This window comes from Choloepus didactylus, chromosome 4 (assembly GCF_015220235.1).
Source record: "Choloepus didactylus isolate mChoDid1 chromosome 4, mChoDid1.pri, whole genome shotgun sequence".
In the NCBI taxonomy this organism is placed as follows: Eukaryota; Metazoa; Chordata; class Mammalia; order Pilosa; family Megalonychidae; genus Choloepus; species Choloepus didactylus.
The window spans coordinates 171,130,067-171,152,299 of record NC_051310.1 but is presented as its reverse complement, the minus strand read 5'-3'; the positions used below and the strand labels follow the sequence as shown (position 1 = coordinate 171,152,299).

The following is a 22,233-nucleotide window of genomic DNA, read 5'->3' as shown; positions in this document are numbered from 1 at the left end:
CCCTTAATTATGAATGCTAGTACATGATACTGAGCCTGGATTCCAGTGACAAACATAAGATTGAAATTTAACCATACAAATATATTATATTTTCATTTATTCATAGCCACAAATGAGTAACTAGACTTATCTAAATAAAACATTTATCATTAAATTATCTGGCTGAAGGCTAATTCCCTATTCAATGATATCCTGATCAAACATTCAAAAATTAAAAAAGAAAAATCCTTATCACTCTTACAGATGAAAAATACCTAGAGTACTTAAATTAAGGTTTATTTAATTTACTTCGCAATTTATCTAATAGGGAATTAAACTGTGATAGTAATAGTATCTCCCAATGAAAGAATCATGGTTTCTAATTATTTCACATGTGAATGTATCTTAACAACATTGTGAGAACTTGAAGGCTTCTTTCCACCCCACCCCCTACCCACCACCACTGGAAGTAGAGAAAAGCAAGAGGTATTTAATAATTAATTCTGGGATGATTAAAGTGAAATATTATGGTCAGTGTAAATATAATTGTAATCTAATTAACAAAAAACACTTGATGAAGCACCTTTTAAATCTATTTAAGAGCTCATATTCTATCAAATAGAAAAGATGCTTCACTTTCCTACCTGCTACCTTTGTACGGATTTGCATGTTTTCTTGTAAAGTTGCCAATGGTTCCAAATACTCTGGTGCCTTTCCAGCTATGACTTCTTGTAGTTTTGCATCCACCTGACTTAATCGTTCTTTATAAAGTCTTAACAAAGCAAAAATTAAGATATTAATTTTAAAATCTCAACAAAGACCAACAATTTACCATTTCTGTACATTATCTCTTCCTATTCTCATTCATATTCTAATAACCGACTAAACGTATTTTTTTGCCTTACTTAATGACATTATTTGATTTTATGCACATAATTGTAAAATAAATATTTTTTCTATTTTGTTTTAGAAGTATCACACTTTAATGGTTAAATCACAATACAAAAGAATACAACTGAAGTAACTACTTTTTAACATTCTCAATTTTTGCTGTTTTGACTACAAAATAAATCAATTCTAAGAGAAATGGTCACTGTAAACAGCAAATTTAAAAGAAACCGAGAAATCATTTTGAATAATAATTTACATATAGACTTTACTAGCTGTCAAAATAAATAATTCCCTGGCTTCCCCCCACATTTCCTGAAAACAAGTTAGTATTGTAAAATTCAGTTTATCAATTTTAAAAAAGAACCAAGACGAAGAAGTAGAGCAATGAAAGTAAAAACCAATGAATATAGAACTAAGCCAAATCTGGCATACCAAATTCATCTGGAATGCAAATAAGTAACAAATGAGTTGATCAATGGAAGCAGAAATGAAAAATGACGGTGTGAGGCCCCTATTTGTGTCCACTTACAAATAATCTACCAGCTGTCATACCTTTAATCATGCCTTTAGCTTGATTATCAAAGACCATTAAATGAGACAATCCAATGTTTATTATTGGAAATAATCTTGCAGGATAGAACTAACTCTTTGTGCCGGTTTGAGTGTATTGTGTCCCCCAAATGCCATTATCTTTGTGGTCTTGTGTGGGGCAGAAGTTTTGGTGCTGGTTGGATTTGCTTGGAGTGTGCCCCACCCAGCTGTCGGTGATAATTTTGATGAGATGTTCCCATGGAGGCATGGCCCCGCCCATTCGGGGTGGGCCTTGATCCGTGGAGCTATCTATATAAATGAGCTGACTCCGGGGGAGGAAACGGAGTGCAGCTGGGAGTGATGTTTTGAAGAGGAGCAAGCTTGCTAGAGAGGAACATCCTGGGAGAAAGCCGTTTTGAGGCCGGAGCTTTGGAGCAGAAGCCAGCTGCCTTCCTAGCTAACAGAGGTTTTCCGGACGCCGTTGGCCATCCTCCGGTGAAGGTACCCGATTGCTGAGGTGTTACCTTGGACGCTTTGTGGCCTTAAGACTGTAACTGTGTAGTGAAATAAACCCCCGTTTTTTAAAAGCCTATCCATCTCTGGTGTTTTGCATTCTGCAGCATTAGCAAACTAGGACACTTTTTAACAAAAAAAAGTTTATATTTTCTTCCTTCTAATCCTGGTTTTGTGGTATTTTAAGGGATGACCTAAAAATTTTCAAGTAGATTAACAATTTCAAATATTGTGTAAATTGCTTTTTGCTGTTTGTTACTTTTATCAGAGAAGAACATCATAACTTGTCACAAGGATATCCCTAGTAACTTACAGAAGAAACCACCAATTATGCTGTAGTTGTTAATACAACTAGCAGCTGACTTTTGAAAACAATATGATACCTGGCTTTCATATAAAATTCTGTTCTTTGCTCTTAAAGCTATAAACAAATACAATTAAAACTATCAATATTAATTCTCTGTAATTGATCATTCTAATCAGTGCAGAGATTTATATGACGATTGTCTATGAGTAAAGCAAGTTTGAGGGTAAATACAACAAATATTCCACAATTTTTTTTAAACAAAAAGGGAAATAATTATCTGAGTTAACTGCCAAAATAAATATATTATCATGTTGTGGAGGTTGAATCATGTACCCCAGAAAAACATGTTATTAATTTTAATCCGTTCCTGTAGGTATGAAACCATTGTAAAACAGGGCCTTTTGAAGGTGTTATTTTTAGTTAAGGCATGGCCAGCTGAATCAGGATGGTCTTCATCCTATTATTGGAGGCCTTATAGAGAAAGGCCGTAGGTAGAGAGCCATCAAGGAAGAGTAGAAGCCAGAAGTCAATAGAACCTGTAAGAGAAAGGAGAGGACGTTGCCACATGCATTACCGTGTAACAGAAAAGCCAAGGACCCAAGGATCACCATCAGCCAGCCCCAGAAAACAACAGTCTTTAGGGAGAAAGCACTGCCTTGCTGACACTCAATTTTGGAGTTCTCCTAGCCTCAAAACTATGAGCCAATAAATTCCTGTTGTTTAAGCCAACCCATTGTATGGTATCTGTTTTAGCAGCTGGGACATTACTAAAACACATGTCTAGGTTAAATTTTTCTAAAACTCACGATACAATGATAAACAACATGTAAAGTCAGAAAAGTTACATGATACTTCTATTTTATGAAATTATAACACATGTACAGGCAAAATACTAAAATTTCATACAAAGAATGACAGCATCTGAAAAACATCATATTTAAACAAAATATTGATGTTATCCCCAATTTGTGAACCAGCGCTGTGATTGAAAGGGTTATATGAACTAACGATATTCAATTAAATAAACTTTTAAAAGAACAGATTTGTCAAAATCAGTATAATCTCTACAATCTTGGGATATGATGATAAATTCATCAAAGGCAAGCATCATGAATCCCTTAGCAGCAACCACAATTCATTTCACAGAGTAGATGCTCAATTAATGTTTGTTGGATGTGAATGTTAAAATGAATGGAAACTTGGGTGGTATAAGTTTCTCTATCTTATTAAGGAGACGGAAGAACTCATGCTCCACCACTATAGTAACTGCAAATGGTGGGGTTCCTGCCTTATGAAGGGTGCAGTATTGTGTCTATGATGCTAGAAGAGGAGGAGGAGGATAATTACATTACCTTTAATATATATCCTGCCTCTTATAAAGAGGGTTTGAGACCACTTACAGAGATACACAGTACAAAAGGATAAAAATAAACAAGGCAATTGGGGCAAGAGGACAAAAGATAATTATAAACCTGAGGCAAAGATTAATTTTTTTCTGGAAACCATTCCTTGAGAAAGAACCCTGTTAAACAGTGGTCATGGGTCTATGTTTAATACTCTCAGAATGAATGAAGCTGCTAGAGAGAACCGGCTGATGGTAAAAGCGAACCAGGAGAAAGCAAAAATCAAGGCATCTGCCAGCTCCAAAATGAACATTAGGATTAATGACCAATTAGGTGCAAAGTTCTCCTAACGTAATACATTATATTAGAGTTTTACAGTAACTTTCATTTTTTGGATAACCATAAAAAACACATTAAAAGTTCAATAGTGAAATAGTAATTAATTGTATGAGAATTATTCATGCTTGGCTTACTTGTACTAAAACATAAAAATATAAATTTGCTTCCTGGATGAACTGGATGGTCCTGGATAATCATAGATAAACTCTCAATGTTGCCCAAATATTGGATTCTTTGGGGATCCAGACTAATTTTAATTTAAAATTAGTAACATAAATCTTTAGAATAAGAAAAATATACCCTATTTTTCAAAGCCAAATTATATACTTTGGCCTACTTTTGCTGCACTAGTATGGGACATTATCTAATACTCATCTCTAATACCAATGAAAATTAAGATCAGAAATGATATAAACAGTAGGATTCATATGTGTTTTAGTTTCCTAGACTGCTCAAATACTATTCAAAAGATTAGCTTAAACAATGGGAATTTATTAGCTCATGGTTTTAAAGCTAAGAGGAAGTCCAAATCAAGGTGTCATCAAAGCAACATTTTCTTCCCAAAGACTGGCATTCTAGGGCTGGCTGCTGGCAATTCTTGGTCTTTGGTTCCTCTGTCACATGGCAATGCATATGGCAACCTCTCCTGCCCTCTCCCTTTTCTTCCGAATTCCGGTGATGCTCAGTTTCTGGCTGTTCCCTCTGTGGCTCTCTGTTTCTGTGTCTGAATTTCATTCTGCTTATAAAGGACTCCAGTAATAGGGTTAAGACCCATTCTGTTTGAGTTGGGCTACACCTCAACTGAAGTAATCTCATCAGAAGGTCCTACTTACAATGGGTTCACACCCACAGGAATGGATTAAGTTTAAGAACATGTTTTTCTGGAATACATACAGCTCCAAACCACCAAAATATGGTAAACAAATCTGTCCTATTTTAGTCTTGACTTCCTCCCTGGCAATTCCATATATATTAAATGAGTTGCATCTCTTCTTGGGATCCTCTAGGAAAAAGTAGGAGAAAAAGAATAAGTAACAAAGTCCCAAAGAATTCATAAACTAATGAGCCAGCTTCTGAATACACTAAGATATGTCAATATTTGCAGAAATTTCTCTCTCTCATTTACAAACCCTAAGATGAAGCTATACCCCATGACCATGCCAGCAAGCTCCCAAGTGAAAGCTCTCCTGTAAGACATCTTTTATTCTTTTATGAACTTGCAATGGCACATAAGAGCTCTGACATAATAAAGGAGGAGGAAAACCAGTATATACTAAATACCTACTATGTGCCAGGCACATGGCTGAGAATTTTACATACTGCCCACTCTATCTTCACAGTAGATAATAAGGAGCTACTAACCCTTTTTTAATCAGTCAATGAAGCCTGGATACAGAGTCCATAATCTTTCTACTCTACCACATTTCCTCCAAAATAATGTGCCTTGGTGGAAGGAGTACAATGGCACTAGGAGGCACAAAGCCTGGCTTAGTTTATCACTTTCTGATAAATTGGGAGCAAATTGCTTAACCTCTATAAGCATCAATTTTCCTACAGGTAAAAATGGAGATAAGACTTTCTATCTTCCAATCTAACAACGTTGTTGTAAGAGTTCTATGTACTATCCAGTGTAAGATACAAACAAAAATTGCTTCCAGGTATAGAATCCTTGGAAAATATTCTATTTTATTCTCAAATTTTAGAAACGCTACTTTTATCCAATTATTTAACAGAAGAATGAAAGAAGCAGATTAGAAACCAGGGTGGGTACAGCAACCCAGGGAAAACATTTTGATCACCAACATCCACATAGAAATCTTATTATACCCCACTCCCCACCAAAAAACCCTGCCTCAAAATCCTTAGTTTCCTTAGTGAAGTCTTAGGCAGGCAAACAATAACTGAAGCCTCTTTCAGATCAGTCAATCCCATAAAATACAAAAGGAGAAACAAGTTCAGACTGAATGTAATTGCTCTGGCAATATACATGTGACATGGTTGAGATTTAGTAACAATGACCTTCTGAAATCATTACTTACTGGTCTTTGAGATCAGTAAATTGTTTTTCAAGATTGGACATTTCATCTAAACATTCCATCCTTCTTCTTTCACAGTCTTCATCATCCATTTCTGTTAATTAAAAAAAGCAAATATAAAGGATAAAATTAATTTTATGTTTTCAAATATATCTGAATTTTAATTCAAATAGCAGAAAAAAACTTGAACATGAAGTTGGATGGTCAAGGAGTATGTCATCTTAAAAGAAAATAAACAGCATTTAACCAAAATAATTTCAATTATAGATGTTAACCTAAAATACAGATGAGAGTTTAAACTATAGTGGTCTCTAGACTCTTTTACTTGTATCCATTTTTAAATCATTTTAAAGGACTGACCATAGGCTATGATTACAAAGTAATTAGTCTACTTTTGGGTTGTTTTCCACCAGCTTGTCAGAACTTAAGTATAAAAATGATTGTGTCCTTTAAAGGTTAATATTGCCCAAAAACACTCAGGGAATTCTTTCAGAATTGCTCTCATGGCTGGTTTGCCAGTCACATAAAAAAGAAAACCAATCTCATTAGGATATCTTGGTTGGCTACACTTATTCTCCCATTATTCCCCCCTCCAAATTGCTGCAGGCAGTGAGAAAGAGACAAATGAGGAGAAAAACAAGCAAACATTATAAGAAAAGCAACTGCTAATTACCAGATCTGTCCTAACTGCCACATCTTCTATTTTTACATCACATATATTCAACATATCAAAATAACTGTCGTGCAAAATGATCTGCATCTTGATCTTCATCAAATAAAGGTCAAACTATAAAAAAGAGTTCAATTATGTTGTTATTTTTATATAGCAAGGATGTATACAATTCATTTTTTTAAACTTCTCTTAAACAGATTAAAATCATGTCTGGATCTTAAAACTTATTCTTTGGCTATGGAAAACTTGGTCCCTCAGAATGACTCACTCTCCAAGATCTCTGGATAGCAAAGGTTTATCTGTGGCCTTAAGACATGCTCAACACCAAGGTATGAGAAGGATAAAACTATGAAGTTTAACATGCAAAGCATACAAAAGAATAGAGATAGACGCTTTTACAAATAACAAAATTGCAAAATTTATTTAATTTATTACAGTAAAAATTTGAGTTGCAGATTGATTATTACACATTTCACAAAATAAAGTGTCCATTATTTTATAGGACAGGATTAAAAAACAGGTAAAAATCACAACAGTCAACATAAAAATTGTAGGGGGAGAATTTTAACAAACAGGTATCATTTTATGAGATCTTAACTCCCATCAAAAAGCAAAGAAAACTTGGAGAGAACATGTTTTACAGATCTAGAAATGTATTTACATAGAGTCTAGATTCTCTCAAGTTTCAAGGGAGAATTTATGTTCTTCTTTTTCTATATTCCCCACTTTTGAAATCTCACCTACTGCAAACAGCTAGTCAGATGAATTCCAAATTATTTTTCCTATCCCGGACAGGTTCCAATCCCACATTTCCATCTGTCAGCTGGACATTCCTATTTAAATGTACCACCCATCACCTCAAATGCAACTAAGGTCTAAAATACTATACTATTAATTATCTCCCATCTTCATCTCAAATCTTCTACTTTTCTGTTTTTGTTGATGCTACCACCATTCTGGTTGTATCTGGTTTCTCTCTTAACCTAATCCTTAAACTTGTATTCATGGATCCAATTTTATGCTTTCTTTGAAATCTTTCACATCTTTATCTTCCCTTTCCCTTCCTAGTTCAATCCTTCTCTCAACCAAACTGGTATTCTCCCTCTTTGCAAAAACATTAAACTCTGGCCTTTGCATTTTTTTCTTACAGTCCTCCCACTACACAACAACTAACCATCATCATTCCAATTCAAATCCTACCCATTCTTCAAGATAATTCTTTAAAGTAATCCCACCTTCTTCAACTAACCTTTGCTGACCATTTTATTCCGAAAGGATTTCCTGTGCCTCTGAATTCCTACAGCAATATCTATAATTAATTATTCACATGGCAATTTAATCAAGTGGAGACTTGTGACTGCTCTTTAACTGTTTCCAGGGAGACCAGATCAAAACTATTTAATTCTACTGGGTAGTGCCCAGTGCTGCACAAAAAAAGTCACTCAAATATTTATTTTTGGTTGGCTGATATACTGATTGAAATTGCATCCTTCCCCAAAGATTTGCTTTGAAAGGGAACTCTGAAAAGATGAAACTGGGGTGATAACAGACTTGTACCGCTGGCCTTACATGGCCAGAATCAGGCCAAGACAAAGAAATGCGTTTCATCCCAATTATATTGGTAGAAAGAAAACAATACAGGTAATAATCACAATTTCCTTTTCCGTTTTAAAGAACCATTCCTAGAAGTTTGCAAAATTGATTTGTGGTGTTAATCTGCCCAGCGCAAAGCCTGAAATAGCCTAAAGGGAGAAAAGAGGGAAGGGAAGAAAAGATTTGGAAAATTTCAAAGCTTCCAAAAATCAACCACTTTATAAACGTAAGTAGCTTCTTCTACTGACAAGCGAAAAATCACTCACGAAGTTGGCCCCTCACCTTCGGGCTTGAAAAGTTCAGGGAGATACTGCAAGCGGGACAGCTCCCAAATCAGCCTCCTACAGAGTGCTAACTGACAAACTGATTGGGAAGCTGAGATTAATAAATTCTAAGCCAGCCAGTCAAGGGCCGGGACGAATCTACCCTCGGCACCGACAACCCACCCACATCGAGAAGTAAGGATTGCAAAGGTGAAAATAAGGAAAGAAGTCGGTGGTCTGGGGAAAGGTGGCATTTCCTGGGTCTCCCAGACCAACTGCCGGGTGTTCCCCACTGGAGGTCCTAAGGGCGGATCCGACCGCTAGCGAGACAGAGCCGAATCCCCGGGCTGGGCAAGCCCAGACCCGCGCTCCGCCCCGCCGACAGGGACCCGCCAGGAGCCAAGCAGCGCCGGGTGACTGGTCCGGGTGCTGCCGAGGGCAGGGAGCCAGTCTCCGCCCCTTCCCTCTCTCCCCGCCCCACTCTCCCAGCAGGACGCAGCTACCCGGCGTGAGGAGAGCGGCCTGTCGCGCGCTGGGCGCGGGGACTCAGGGTCCCAGCTCTGCTGGGTCGCGCACCTGAGCTATCCCCATCCTCGGAGACCGACGAGCTCTCCGTGTCCTCGTCGTCGGAACTGCTCCCCTCATTTTCGGCGTAGTCCACCTCCATCTCATCGTGATGATTCGTCTCCTTCTTATCCCCTCGGGAGTGGACAGGCATTTTCCAGCCGCGCCGTCGCTTCCCACTCCCGGCACCCAGCCCGGCCACCGCCGCTTCAAGGAAGGGCGCGCAGAACGCCCCGAACCACCCAGCGGCGGAGCTGGTTCTGAATCCCCTCCGCTCCTCCCCGCCCCCGGCCCTGGGCTCACAACCTAACCCGCAAGCTCTGCCCTGGGAGCTCTGCCATTGGTAGACACCGCCCTCACAGGAGGGGGGCGGGGCTTGCCCTGCTCTGGCATGGTTGGTTGCCCGTAATCACGATGCGGCTTACTGCTATGCGTAGGGAGTTGTAGTCCTTGCTGCTGAGACTCACAGGGGCTGCCGGCTTCCCAGCCTCAACAGCTCTAATCACATCTTCTCTCTGGACTTCAAGTCCCACAAGGCACGAAAGGTGACACTCTAGATCGCAGTTTATAAACTAAACAGAAACAGGTTGTGCCAATTTGGTCAGTATTTATCCTTTTTCCCGCCAAGTGATTGTCTGAGCTGCTTGGCATACAAGATGCTAAAGTCAGATGTGAAAAGGTGTTTTGCCTGAAAGGGTTTTGTTTCCTCTTTGAGCCGGGTGGAACAGGCTCTTCTACCCAAGTACCTTTATTACCACTGATAAATTATTATATTGAATTAGTAACTGCAGATTTTTCTGTTGCACAAAAATCTTTAAAAATGTTCCTTGAGAAATGAAATAAGCTTCAATGGCAGAGAAATTCTAAAAGGAGCCGAGAGGTCGCTCTGGTGGGGACTTTTACACACAATATCGACAACCCTTTTTAGGTTCTAATGAATTGGAATAGCTAGCAGTAAATACTAGCAAACTACAACCCAGAACCCATGAATCTTGAAGACGATTGTATAAAAATGTAGCTTATGAGGACTAACAATGTGATTGGGAAAGCCATATGGACCACACTCCCCTTTGTCCAGTGTATGGATGGATGAGTAGAAAAACGGGGGCAAAAAAAAAAAAAAAAAAAAAAAGGCATCCAGTGTTATTTTTTACTTTAATTGTTCTTTTTCATTTTCATTTTTATTCTTATTATTTTTGTGTGTGTAGTAATGAAAATGTTCAAAAATTAATTTTGGTGATGAACGCACAACTATATAATGGTACTGTGAACAACTGAATGTACACTTTGTATGACTGCATGGTATGTGACTATATCTCAATAAAAATGAATTTAAAAAAATGTTCCTTGAAACTTTTGCAATCAATAATAGAGAAGAAAAGGGAACTGAAACTTTTGCAATCAATAATAGAGAAGGAAAGGGAATTGCATGTTGGCATTTTCAATTTAGTATATATTTTTTGCATTTATTTTTTACCAAATGCAGCCCGAAGATGCCACCAGCCTTGATTTAATTTCATTTTTCACTCATAAATATTTGCTTGACTTAATGAAGTGTTATATTTTCTCAACAATAGAGTACATAAACAAGGAAGACTCAACAATCAGCTTTGTAATAATAATGGCTAATATTAATTGACCACTTTCACTCTGTATCAAGTACCTTTGTAAGCTCTTTACATGGGTTATATTGAGCTCAGTTTTCAGTTTAATAGCCCTAAGGCTGATGCTATTATTATCCCCATTTTCTAGATGGGGAAATTTCATTTGCAGACAAATCTAAAAACTTTATGTACCCGTTACAAAGACAGGGATTCTTCTTAAAGTGAATTTGCTATTGAAAGATATTTCATTGAATATTGTGGCTTGTACAGCATTTCTTTCTCAAACATGAGATCCAAAGACATTTTACAGAAGACAGTAAGCCTCTGCCAGGCATAATTGCATAGAAGTTAGATTTGGAATTTAACGACAGAAAACTTTTCAAAGACTGTCGCTCGCTCTCCTACAGGGTCAAATCCAAATTAAAGCTTTTATTATCTAGTGTCAGCCTACCTCTCCCCTTCTTAGTAAATTCTCCAGAAGTGAATTTCTTTTAGTTACTAAACACAACTTGTTTCCTATCTCAGTGCCGTTGCACATCCTATTCCCTCTGGAATCCCTTTGCTCCCCTTTTCTTCCTGGCAAATTTCTATACATTTTTCAAAGTCACTTTCTTTACAACACACATCACTACCCATTTAGTACACACTCACATTCCATCAGGCTACAGCTATACTTTGTACTTTGCAACTTTGTACTTATTTCTGTCACACTGTATTGTAAATTGCTTACCTGGCTGCATCTCACCTACTGGATATGTGAATTCCTTGAGAGCAGGGATTGCCTTAGTTTGGGAGCAACTTCAAAGGCATGCGGTAAAGTTAAAAGATGGAAGCTGGAAGATACATACATGTATGTACATTATGTGAATGAGAGGATTAAGAATTCTGGCCTAAAGATGTCAGACCTTCCAATTTTTCAAAAGAAGCTGGAAATTTCTATCTCTATGTGAAATATCTAGATTCATAACCATATCTCAAAGTTGTTTTGTTTCTTGAACTCCAAACTAAACAAAAACAGCTGTGGGTAAAATCTCTTGCTCTGTTATCTGTTATATCAGCAGGTAGCAAAATGCATACTAAATAGGAACAGTAGTTAAGATTTTTTGTCACTTTCTGTGTATGAAGCATTGTTACATACTCTAAGTATATTAGTCCATTTAATCCTCAAAACAATCCTGTGAGGTAGGGACTATTATTCCTCCCATTTTGTAGATGATGAAACCAGGGCACAGAAAGTCTGGATTACTTGGCCAAGGTCTCACAGCTAATAAGTAGCAGAACTAAAATCTGACATCAGACCCTGCACTCTTTACCACCATCATGCAGTGCCCCTCTAGAAGTTACTTTCTAAATTTCTGCTGTTCAGTGAAAGAAAGAAGGAAGGTGGAAAAGAGGAGACATGGATTCTGCTAGTAACTAGCTGATTAAATTTGGCAAACCACTTAATCTCTGGTCAGCTGTAAAATGAGGAGGTTGCATTATTCCTTTCCAGCACTAAAATTCCTGACATCAATAAACTTGTGTTTAAGGGAGACAGAATAAGAGGAGATTGTGCAGTTAGAGTTGCATGATTCTGTTTTGCCTAAAGGGAGACTTTCAGCCCCCATCCCCATCACTCCTTAAACACATTTTAGAAAAGATATGTAGGGGATATAAATGGAACCATAAGGGAGAAAGTCAATAAGGCTGGAGAAGAATATTGTCAATACAGAAAATACAAATTAATGTAAGGAAAACCATAAAAACGGAATAAAGTTTCCTCAATCAAGGCAATTAAAGAGGTAGTAATGATACCTCACATTTTTGTAGCACTTTACATTTTACACAGGGTTTACACAAACATTAGATACATTTTAAACCTCTCTTTATTAACCCTTTCATATTTGCATATTTATTGAGAGCCCTCTGGAATTCATGGTCAGTCATTAGCAAAATCCCTTATTGTCTTTGCCCTATTCTCTGAATGGTCCTTTCAACCTCCTGTTCTAAATGAAGCATGGCTGGGCTTCCTTAGGAACCTTCTTCCTTTGCACTCCTGCCACTGAGACTTCCTCTGGAGTAGAATATCATGGTTTGTACAGCATTTCTCCTTGTCCTTCTTGTTTCTTCCAGACCATACTCCCTTCCTCCTGCCTAACCCCATTTCCACCAACGTGTCATCAGCAAATGCCACCACAGAACCTCTACTTGTAACTGTCATCTACATACCCTCAGGTATGTATGTAGATTTTTGAAGATTTTAGCTGCTGACTCACTGTCATTCTCTCCACTGGTATGCCTATCACACTTCTTGGTGATTTTAGTATTCAGGTAGATGACCCAAACCACTCCATTTCTTACTGGCTTTGCTCTGGTACAAAGTAGACATGAAATAATTTTGATATTTTTCCTTCTTTTGCCTTCTAGTTTTCCTCCCATATCTTCTTTGGAGTATATTTGTTTCTAGTCTGTTTTAATGAATGTTTTAATATTACATAATAATTTAAACACACAGAAAGTTATTTAGAATATTACATAAATAACACAGTAACTACCTGCCTCTTAGCTTTATCAAATCTTAGCATTTTGCCACATTTGCTTCAGACCCCTCTTCAATTCTAATTCCCTCCTTTCCTTTACAGAGTAACTATTATCCCGATTTCAGTGTTTTTTTATTACTATGGATGTTTATATACTATACTTATATACTATCCTGACTTAAGTGATTTTTTATTATTATGCATGTTCATATACTATACTTATATATGTATGTATTCATAGTATATGGTATTGTTTAGCTTGTTTTAAAACTATATATAAATAGTCTCATACATTATGCAGCATGATAAAACTTACCTTTTCCACAACTATTTTTTCAAAGATATTTACCCACTGTGAGACAGGTATCTCTAATTTAGTTCTTTTTACCTGCTCTGAGGCATTCCGTTGAATAAATATATTCCATTAAATGAATTTTTAAAAAGTACACATCCACCTGTAAGTAGACATTTACATTGGTTTCAATTCTTCACTATTAAAAAGAGTGCTGCAATGAACCTCATTGTATGGATCTTTTGGGGCACATTGTGAGAATTTCTCTAGTCCATCTCCAAAGTCGGGTGTGTATATCCAGGGAGTCTTTCCTGGGGGCAGGAAGAAAATATAAAAATTTCTATTTATGTATTTTTCAATCGCATCTTTGTTTGGAATAAAGTAGGCATAGGGAAGCAGCTAGAATTTTATATTTTACCCTCATTCTACTTCCTGTGTTTCCTTGTTAATCAGCAGATCCTGCCTCTGAAGGGAAGCAGACTTAATTCCAAGCTCCACCACATGGTGGGGCTGAGACACCAGCTGTACAATCACAGCCTTGTCACTACTGATTCACGCTGGCCAAGAAGCTGGTAGCTGGAAAAAAAAAGACAGAAGACCAAAGGCTGAGGCTACCATCTAGTGCTCAAATCAAGGTAAACATTTTAGCCATTCAAACTTAAGGGTCCTACTTGACAACTAGATGCGAACAAGTTATAATTACACCAATTCCATGAGACCATGATTCCAGTTGCTTAAGAATGAAACAGTCTAAAGGTGCTTGGAATAGGCTGTTCACTGGTACAGGGCCTATCCTTGCATTAAGTCTTTATTTGCAAAACTTTGTTCTGGGATCAGTTCAACTATAAATTTAATAACATTTTTGTTAGAATATTTATTATGTTATTACTGGTATTCCTTTACCTAAGGCTTAACTTATCTTGTTTTTCTGTAGTCGATATCTGATTTTTTAAAGTAAAGTTTTCATTTCTCTCAAGGGTATATATTTTAAATGCAGGTTTAAAAAAAATTTTGTATTATTCCCCTAAATTGTATTATTCCCTGTTCTAGTTTGCTAATGCTGCCAGAATGCAAAACACCAGAAATGGATTGGCTTTTATAAAAGGGGGTTTATTTGGTTACACAGTTACAGTCTTAAGGCCATAAAGTGTCCAGAGTGACACATCAGCATCGGGTACCTTCACTGGAGGAGTGACACAGCATCGGGTGTCCAGAAAACCTCTGTTAGCTGGGAAGGCACGTGGCTGGCGTCTCCTCCAAAGTTCTGGTTTCAAAATGGCTTTCTCCCAGGATGTTCCTCTCTAGGCTGCACTTCTTCAAAAATGTCACTCTTAATTGCACTTGGGATATTGGTCCTCTCTCAGCTTCTCCGGAGCAAGAGTCTGCTTTCAACAGCCATCATCAAACTGTCTCTCATCTGCAGCTCCTGCACTTTCTTCAAAGTGTCTCTCCTGGCTGTAGCTCCTCTTCAAAATGTCACTCTCAGCTGCGCTGAGATACCCCTGTCCGTCAGCTCATTTATATGGCTACAGTGACTCAACTTAGACCCACCCTGAATGGGCGGAGCAAAACCTCCATGGAAATTATCCAATCAAAGTCATTACCCACAGCTAGGTGGGGCACATCTCCACAGAAACACTCAAAGAATTACAATCTAATCAACACTGATAACATCTGCCCACACAAGATTACATCAAAAATAATGACGTTTGGGGGACACAATATATTCAAACTGGCACATTCCACCCCCTGGACCCCAAAATGGCATTATCTTTCCATATACAAAATACATGCATTCCACAATATCACAGAAACTTAAATCATTTCAGTAACAATATTTGAGTATAAAATTCCATCAAAATCAATTATAGGCATGGTCAGTCCTAAGGCATAATTCTCCTTTAGCTGTGGATCTGTGAACCAAGAACAAGTTACGTGCTTCCAATATACAAAGGAGGGACATTCATAGAATAAACATTCCCATTGCCATAAGGAGAAACAGTAAGGAAAACAGGGTTAACAGGACCAAAACAGTTCCTAAAACCCACAGGACAAACTCCATTAGATTTCAAAGTCTGAGAGTCATCTACAGAACAACGTTGCATCCTTGGGGCTTGAGAGAGTGGGAGTCTAAGCCTTCCTAAGGGCCTTTCTGGCAGCCCTTTCCTCTCCAAATGCTTGGGTGAGTGCTCCAACATATCCACACATTGGGGAGACCACCTTCTCAGCCCCACCCTCCTCAAACATTGGGGCAGCACCCAGATTCCCTTCCATCTCTGGGGCACATGCTCAACTCCCCCAGAACAGTGTGGTGACAGCCAGCCTCTCCCCAACTCCCTGGGAATGTGCTCCACCCTCTTTGGGTCCTGGGGTGGCAAAACTCTTCCAGAGCATCGAGGTGGAATGCCCACCCTTGACCTCTGGGGCAAACTCACCCTTTCCATGTGTGTGGGCTGCTCTGCTCTCCCAGCCCAAGGCCTCTTGACTCCAGACCTCAAACTCCATGGCTCTGTCTTTGAAGAAATTTTTCCTTCAATTTGTTCCTTGTCTGTCTCCTCCAGTCCAGACTGGCAGCATCTCTGTCTATAAAGATCTCACAAAAATTCTTTTGGCTTTCCATGAAGCACACAGGGGCCAAAGCTGTCAGACAATAGGATTTTCCACAAATCCTTTCTGCTTAACTCCTTTTCCAATCTTGGCTTGTACTGAAATGGTGGCTGGGTTCCATGTTTGGTTACATCCTCACATTGGGCTGTAGCTTCTGGGATTCCACCCCCTGGAAGCCTGTAATTTTCCAAGTCATCAGCTTCTGGTTTCTTTGAACCCAAGAGTTCAGTTCTAAGTTTATCTCTCTCCACTTGCATTTTACTATAAGCTGCAAGGAGAAGCCAGGGTACATCCCACACACATAGTCTGGAGATCTCCTCAGCTAAGTATTCCAGGTTGTTGCTTTCAAATTCTTACTTCCATCTGATGCCATGACTCAATTTTGCCAAATTCTCTGCCACTTTAAAGCAAGGATTGCATTCCTTCCAGTTCACAACAACACATTCATCATTTCTCCTCAAGTCCTCATCAGAAGTATCTTTAGAGTCCATATTTCCACAAACAGTCTCTTCAAAGCAGTTTAGGCCTTTTCTATCAAGCTCCTCACAGTTCTTCCAGAATCTTCCCCTTATCCATTTAAAAAGCCATTCCAACATGTTTGGTATTTGCAAACACAGCAGCACCCCACTTCTGGTACCAAAATCTGTTCTAGTTTGCTAATGTTGCTGGAATGCAAAACACCAGAAATGGATTGGCTTTTATAAAAGGGGATTTATTTGGTTACACAGTTACAGTCTTAAAGCCATAAAGTATCCAAAGTAACACATCAGCAATCAGGTACCTTCACTGGAGGATGGCCAATGGTGTCCAGAAAACCTCTGCTAGCTGGGAAGGCACGTGGCTGGTGTCTCCTCCAAAGTTCTGGTTTCAGAATGGCTTTCTCCCAGGACATTCCTCTCTAGGCTGCACTTCTTCAAAAATGTCACTCTTAATTGCACTTGGGATATTGGTCCTCTCTCAGCTTCTCCGGAGCAAGAGTCTGCTTTCAACAGCCATCATCAAACTGTCTCTCATCTGCAGCTCCTGCACTTTCTTCAAAGTGTCTCTCCTGGCTGTAGCTCCTCTTCAAAATGTCACTCTCAGCTGCACTGAGATCCCCCTGTCCGTCAGCTCATTTATTGTCTCCAGTGACTCAACTTAGACCCACCCTGAATGGGCAGAGCAACACCTCCATGGAAATCATCCAATCAGAATCATCACCCATAGCTGGGTGGGGCACATCTCCACAGAAACACTCAAAGAATTACAATCTAATCAACACTGATAACGTCTGCCCACACAAGATTACATCAAAGATAATGGCATTTGGGGGACACAATATATTCAAACTGACACATTCCCCTTCAAAGATTTTTTCTTATACTTAGTAGCATGGACATTGTTTTGGCCTCCTCGGCATATATATATATTTAATTGAGATTGTTCACATACCGTATAACCATCCAAACACCCAAAGTGTATGATCAATTGCCCATGGTACCATCATACAACTGTGCATGTATCAACACAAATTTTTTTCAATTTTTAGAACATTTTCATCCCTTCAGAAAAGAAACAAAGACAAAAAAGGAAACTCAAATTCTCCCATAACCCTAACCACACCCCCCTCCATTATTGATTCATAGTTTTGGTATAGTACATTTGTTTCTGTTGATGAAAGAATGTTAAAATATTACTAGCTGTAGTATATAGTTTGCAACAGGTATATATTTTTTCCTATATGCCTCTCTATTATTAACTTCTAGTCATAGTGTCATACATTTGTTCAAGTTTTTGAGAGAGATTTCTAATATTTGTACAGTTAATCATGGATATTGTCCACCACAAGATTCACTGTTTTATACATTCCCACCCTTTCACCCCCAACTTTCCTTCTGGTAACATACGTGACTCTGAGCTTACCCTTTCCACCACAACCACACACCTTTCATCACTGTTAGTTATTCCTACAACATGCTACCATCACCCCTGTCCATTTCCAAATGTTTAAGTTCACCCTAGTTGAACATTCGGCTCATAATAAGCAACTGCTCCCCATTCCCTAGCCTCATTCTTGTTAGGCTGGAGTCGTTCAGGAATCCACACAGTGCAGCGAGTCATGATTTAAGTAGAGAGTTTAACGTTTATTAGAGGAAGAAAGCAGGTGGGAGCCAGCGAAAAGAAAGAAAGAAAATGGCTCCAGCTTTCTGAGGGCAGCATTTTTAAAGGGAAATACCCACATTGGGATAGGAGGGTGTTGGAAGGGAAGGATGCCTGCTGAGTGTGTCCTCTGCCTCGATTAGGTGAGTGCCTATCAATTTCTGGGCTGATTGGTTGCTAGGGTTCTGAGCATTACTCTTCTTTGAAATGTAGCTGTGTTATCTATTTAGGAAGAGCAGGCCTTTCTGGTTGTTCATCTTATGGACATATCTGATCTTGCCTTATCTACCCCCTGGGGTTGATGTGCCACCATGGCCGGAACAGCCTTGAACAGCCTTTATCCTTTAGTTTATGTAGCACCTGGTTTTTCTGAGATAAGCTGTGGGGTCCCTAGGTCATAAATTCCTTCTATATACTAGATTCTTTTTCTGGAATCTGACAATTCTACATCCCGGTAACTTATATTTCATGCCTATGAGTTTACATATTATAATTAGTTCATATCAGTGAGACCCTGCAATATTTGCCTTTATGTGTCTGTCTCTTTTAATTCAATATAGTACCCTCAAAATTTCTTCATCAACCCATTTCTTCTAAGATGGTTTTGTTCACACACCATACATACTGTCCTGAGTAAATAATCATTGGTTCCCTGTATAGTCACATATTTATGTATTCAGCACCATCACCACTATCTATATAAAGACGTCTCCATTTCTTCCACAAAGAAGGAGGAAGAGTCAAAGAAGGCAGAGAGACAAAAGAAAAAGAAAAGAGAAAGAGAGAATCCCCCCCCCCCAAAAAAAAACTTGACAGCTAGAAAGCAACAAAAGGAAAGATAGCATTAATCTAAAGTAGAATAAAGAGTCAGACAACACCACCAATGCCAGGAGTCCCACATCCTTCCCCCATTCCCCTCCCCCCATATACATTCAGCTTTGGTACACTGCCCCTGTTATATCAATGGAAGCATAACACAATGTTTCCGTAGATTATAGTCTCTAATTTGCATTGACTGTATTTTCCCCCCAATCCCACCCCATCTTCAACACCTTGCAATGTTGAAATTCCTCTGTTCTACCTCATGTAAAAACATGTCTGTACCTTTTATTACAATCATTGAGCACCCTAGGTTTCCCTGAGTTACACAGTCCCAGTCTCCATCCTCCGTCTTTTGTTCTGGTGTCCCACATGGTCCCAGCCTTCCTCTTTCAACCACACAGTCATCTTTGTTCAGTGTACTCACATTGCTGTGTTACTATCTCCCAAAATTGTTTTCCAAACCTCTCACTCCTGCCTTTTCCTTTCTGTCTGCAGTGCTTACTTTAGTGTTTCCTGTGGAGCAGGTATCTTGTTCACAAACTCTGTCATTGTCTGTTTGTCAGAGAATATTTTAAGCTCTCCCTCATATTTGAGGGACAGTTTTGCCAGATATAGTATTCTTGATTGGTGGTTTTTCTCTTTCATTATCTTAAATATATCACCCCACTTCCTTCTTGCCTTCATGGTTTCTACTGAGAAATCTGCACATAGTCTTATCAAGCTTCCTTTGTATGTGATGGATCCATATGTGTCCAATATTAATCCTTAGACTTTCAGTTACCTGAACCAATAAATTCAGGCAGCTAGTTTTTCTTTAAAATGTGCATGTTTTTTTAATGGAAAGCAATGAATTTTTAAATCATAATTTCTTGTCTATTTGTGTTACAAGTCCCCTCTGATATTCATTTACATAATAACTATTTATTGAATGTATATAATATGTAAGATACTGTGCTGGTTTCAAGGATTCATTGATGAACAAAACAGGCAAAGCCTATACCTCCACAGAGCTTAGAGTAACAAGGAGAGATGAACATTGAACAATTAACTATAAAAACTGAGGTATGGTCTCTGCTAGTGTTATGAGAGTGTATCAGAGACCTCACTGAGATGCGAGGTGAGTGTCAGATAAGGTCTCTCTGAAGAAGTAATATTTCAGCCAAGACCTGGGGGATGAGTAGGAGTTAACCCAGCTAAGAGTAGTACCAGACAAAAGTGGTGAGTTCTCTGATCAATGTGCTTAACAGCAATCCATGACATCAGGTTTCAAAGAGAGAAAGAGTTTACTGCTAGGAGTGAAGTAGGAGATCACATGGCCTGTCAGCTTAAAAATCTGTCTCCCGGAGCCTGAGAAGTTCAAAGTTTTTATGGATTCAAACATGGGGAGATGGAGTTGTTACCATTTCAATAACAAGTATAAGCAGAAACAATTTACAAATGTAAAGGATTGGAGCTATTCTAGAACTAAGGTAACCATTACAAGAACAAGTCAATGGTTGGTTCTGGGTTAATTCAAGTTCCTTCATTAACATTAGGAGTTGCCTTTGTGATTATAAGATTCTAGAGTTGGGAAAAAAATGGATAAAGGAGATATAAGTGACAAGGTTTTTACAATCACAAGTTCACAAGATAAAGGCTATATTGTTATACAATCATTATCAAAGATCAAGGCAACTGGATTACAGTTCAGAAATTTCAGTCATTTCCTTCCAGCTATGTTAATACACTAGAAAGTAAAAAGAAATAGCTATATGTTGATTCAGTAATCATAATTGTTTCTTAAATCCTAACTTCTCAGTCACAACTCCTCCCCCTCATTCAATGGTTGTCTCAATCTTGAGGGATATCTGGGTGATGACCATTTTAACTTCTTGCTCAAAAGGGGTGTCAGCATTATGGGGTAGAGGAATGAAACTGGTTGTTGTTCTCAGAGACCAGTACCCAAGGGTTTCAGGGCTTATTTAGCATAGGAACAATCTGAGGGCTTTAAGTCCTTGAAAAATAAACTTAATAAGCAAAACATTTATAATCTTAGATAGACCCCAGGGAATCCTTTAGAGTTTTCAGAAACACCATTAGGTGGGGCTTGGAATACTGTGACAGTTTGCAATATCTGGCTGAAACTTATATAAGAGTAACCTCTAGAATGACCTCTCAACTCTCTTTGAAATCTCTTAGCCACTGAAACTTTATTTATTTTGTTTTACTTCTTTTCCCCCCTTTTGGTCAAGAAAGTGTTGCCAATCCCACAATGCCATCAAAGGATTTTGCAAATACTTTTTCATTTTCTGCCCAAAATACTCTGAAATGCATCAGGGTTCAGGGTTGTGATGGCCCAGGGCCTGGGCCCCCTCCTAAATGGCCCATAACAAACCTGCTTTAGCCAAGGACAAAGGCCAAGAAAGTAAACAATTTCCCCAGGGGGGAAGAATGTAACCACAGACATAAAAATGGAATTGATTGTATCTTTTTCTTTAACACTAATCTTGGTAAAACATCAAGTCTTAGTCTCCTTTAAGGATTATGCTAGAGACCCAATGTTCTCATACTATGCGGAATGTCTTTGTTATAAAATCATATATTGCCCCTTGTGCCCTAGGTCCTCACAGAACACTAAACTGCCAGATCAGCTGCCAATGGAGAACATCTCCTGTCCATAAGTTCCAATAAATCTATGTCTACTTCTGTGCCTGGCATGTTTTTCAGTCTCCTGGCAGCGCCAGCTCATGCTCTGCACGAACTTGGTCTGGGCCTGAACAAGGGTATTAAATTAACCTGTACAAAATAGCAAGAGCACATTCCTTATTCTAGATTCTATGTCAAATAAAGCTGAATTAGATTGTTTAAATAAACTGACCAGACAGGTTAAATTAGATAGTATGCTACAGGAAATTTAAATTTTGGACAAAAATAAACATTTCTTCCTTTGGTCTCACACAGAAGTCAAAGTCTTAAAATACAGCCAACATCATCTTTTACCCTGTATTCAGATTTGCCTTAGTTCTGACCAGATCAGCTTCAGTCATATCTCTAGTTGAAGTCTGATCTCTTTTTCAGCTTCTTTAACAGTTGCTGCATGGAATAATGCTGACTTTCAGAGCTGGAGAACTCTAACTCTGAATCTCAGGTGTTACATGGATACCTAAAGTTCCAGGGAACACCAGGTTATACACAAAGAGAAAAGCATTTCAGAATTTAGAAATAACAGTTAAAACTCA

General features: G+C 38.5%; 1 protein-coding gene across 3 annotated transcripts in view; it reads right to left on the bottom strand.

The window, feature by feature from the left end:
* The window catches only part of BRMS1L (BRMS1 like transcriptional repressor), a 59,196-nt gene extending 49,884 nt beyond the window's left edge, over positions 1–9,312 (bottom strand). For 2 of the 3 annotated variants that reach the window (XM_037834833.1, XM_037834834.1), the window contains exons 1-3: positions 9,045–9,312; positions 5,943–6,033; positions 624–751 (exon numbers count right to left, since the gene is read on the bottom strand). In XM_037834833.1, coding sequence (XP_037690761.1) covers positions 624–751; positions 5,943–6,033; positions 9,045–9,186 — 361 coding nt within the window. In that variant the 5' untranslated portion in view covers positions 9,187–9,312. Of the gene's footprint in view, positions 1–623; positions 752–5,942; positions 6,034–6,612; positions 6,727–9,044 lie in introns of all 3 variants that reach the window. The other variant, XM_037834835.1, reaches the window with a different exon arrangement.
* Positions 9,313–22,233: the final 12,921 nt, after the last annotated feature.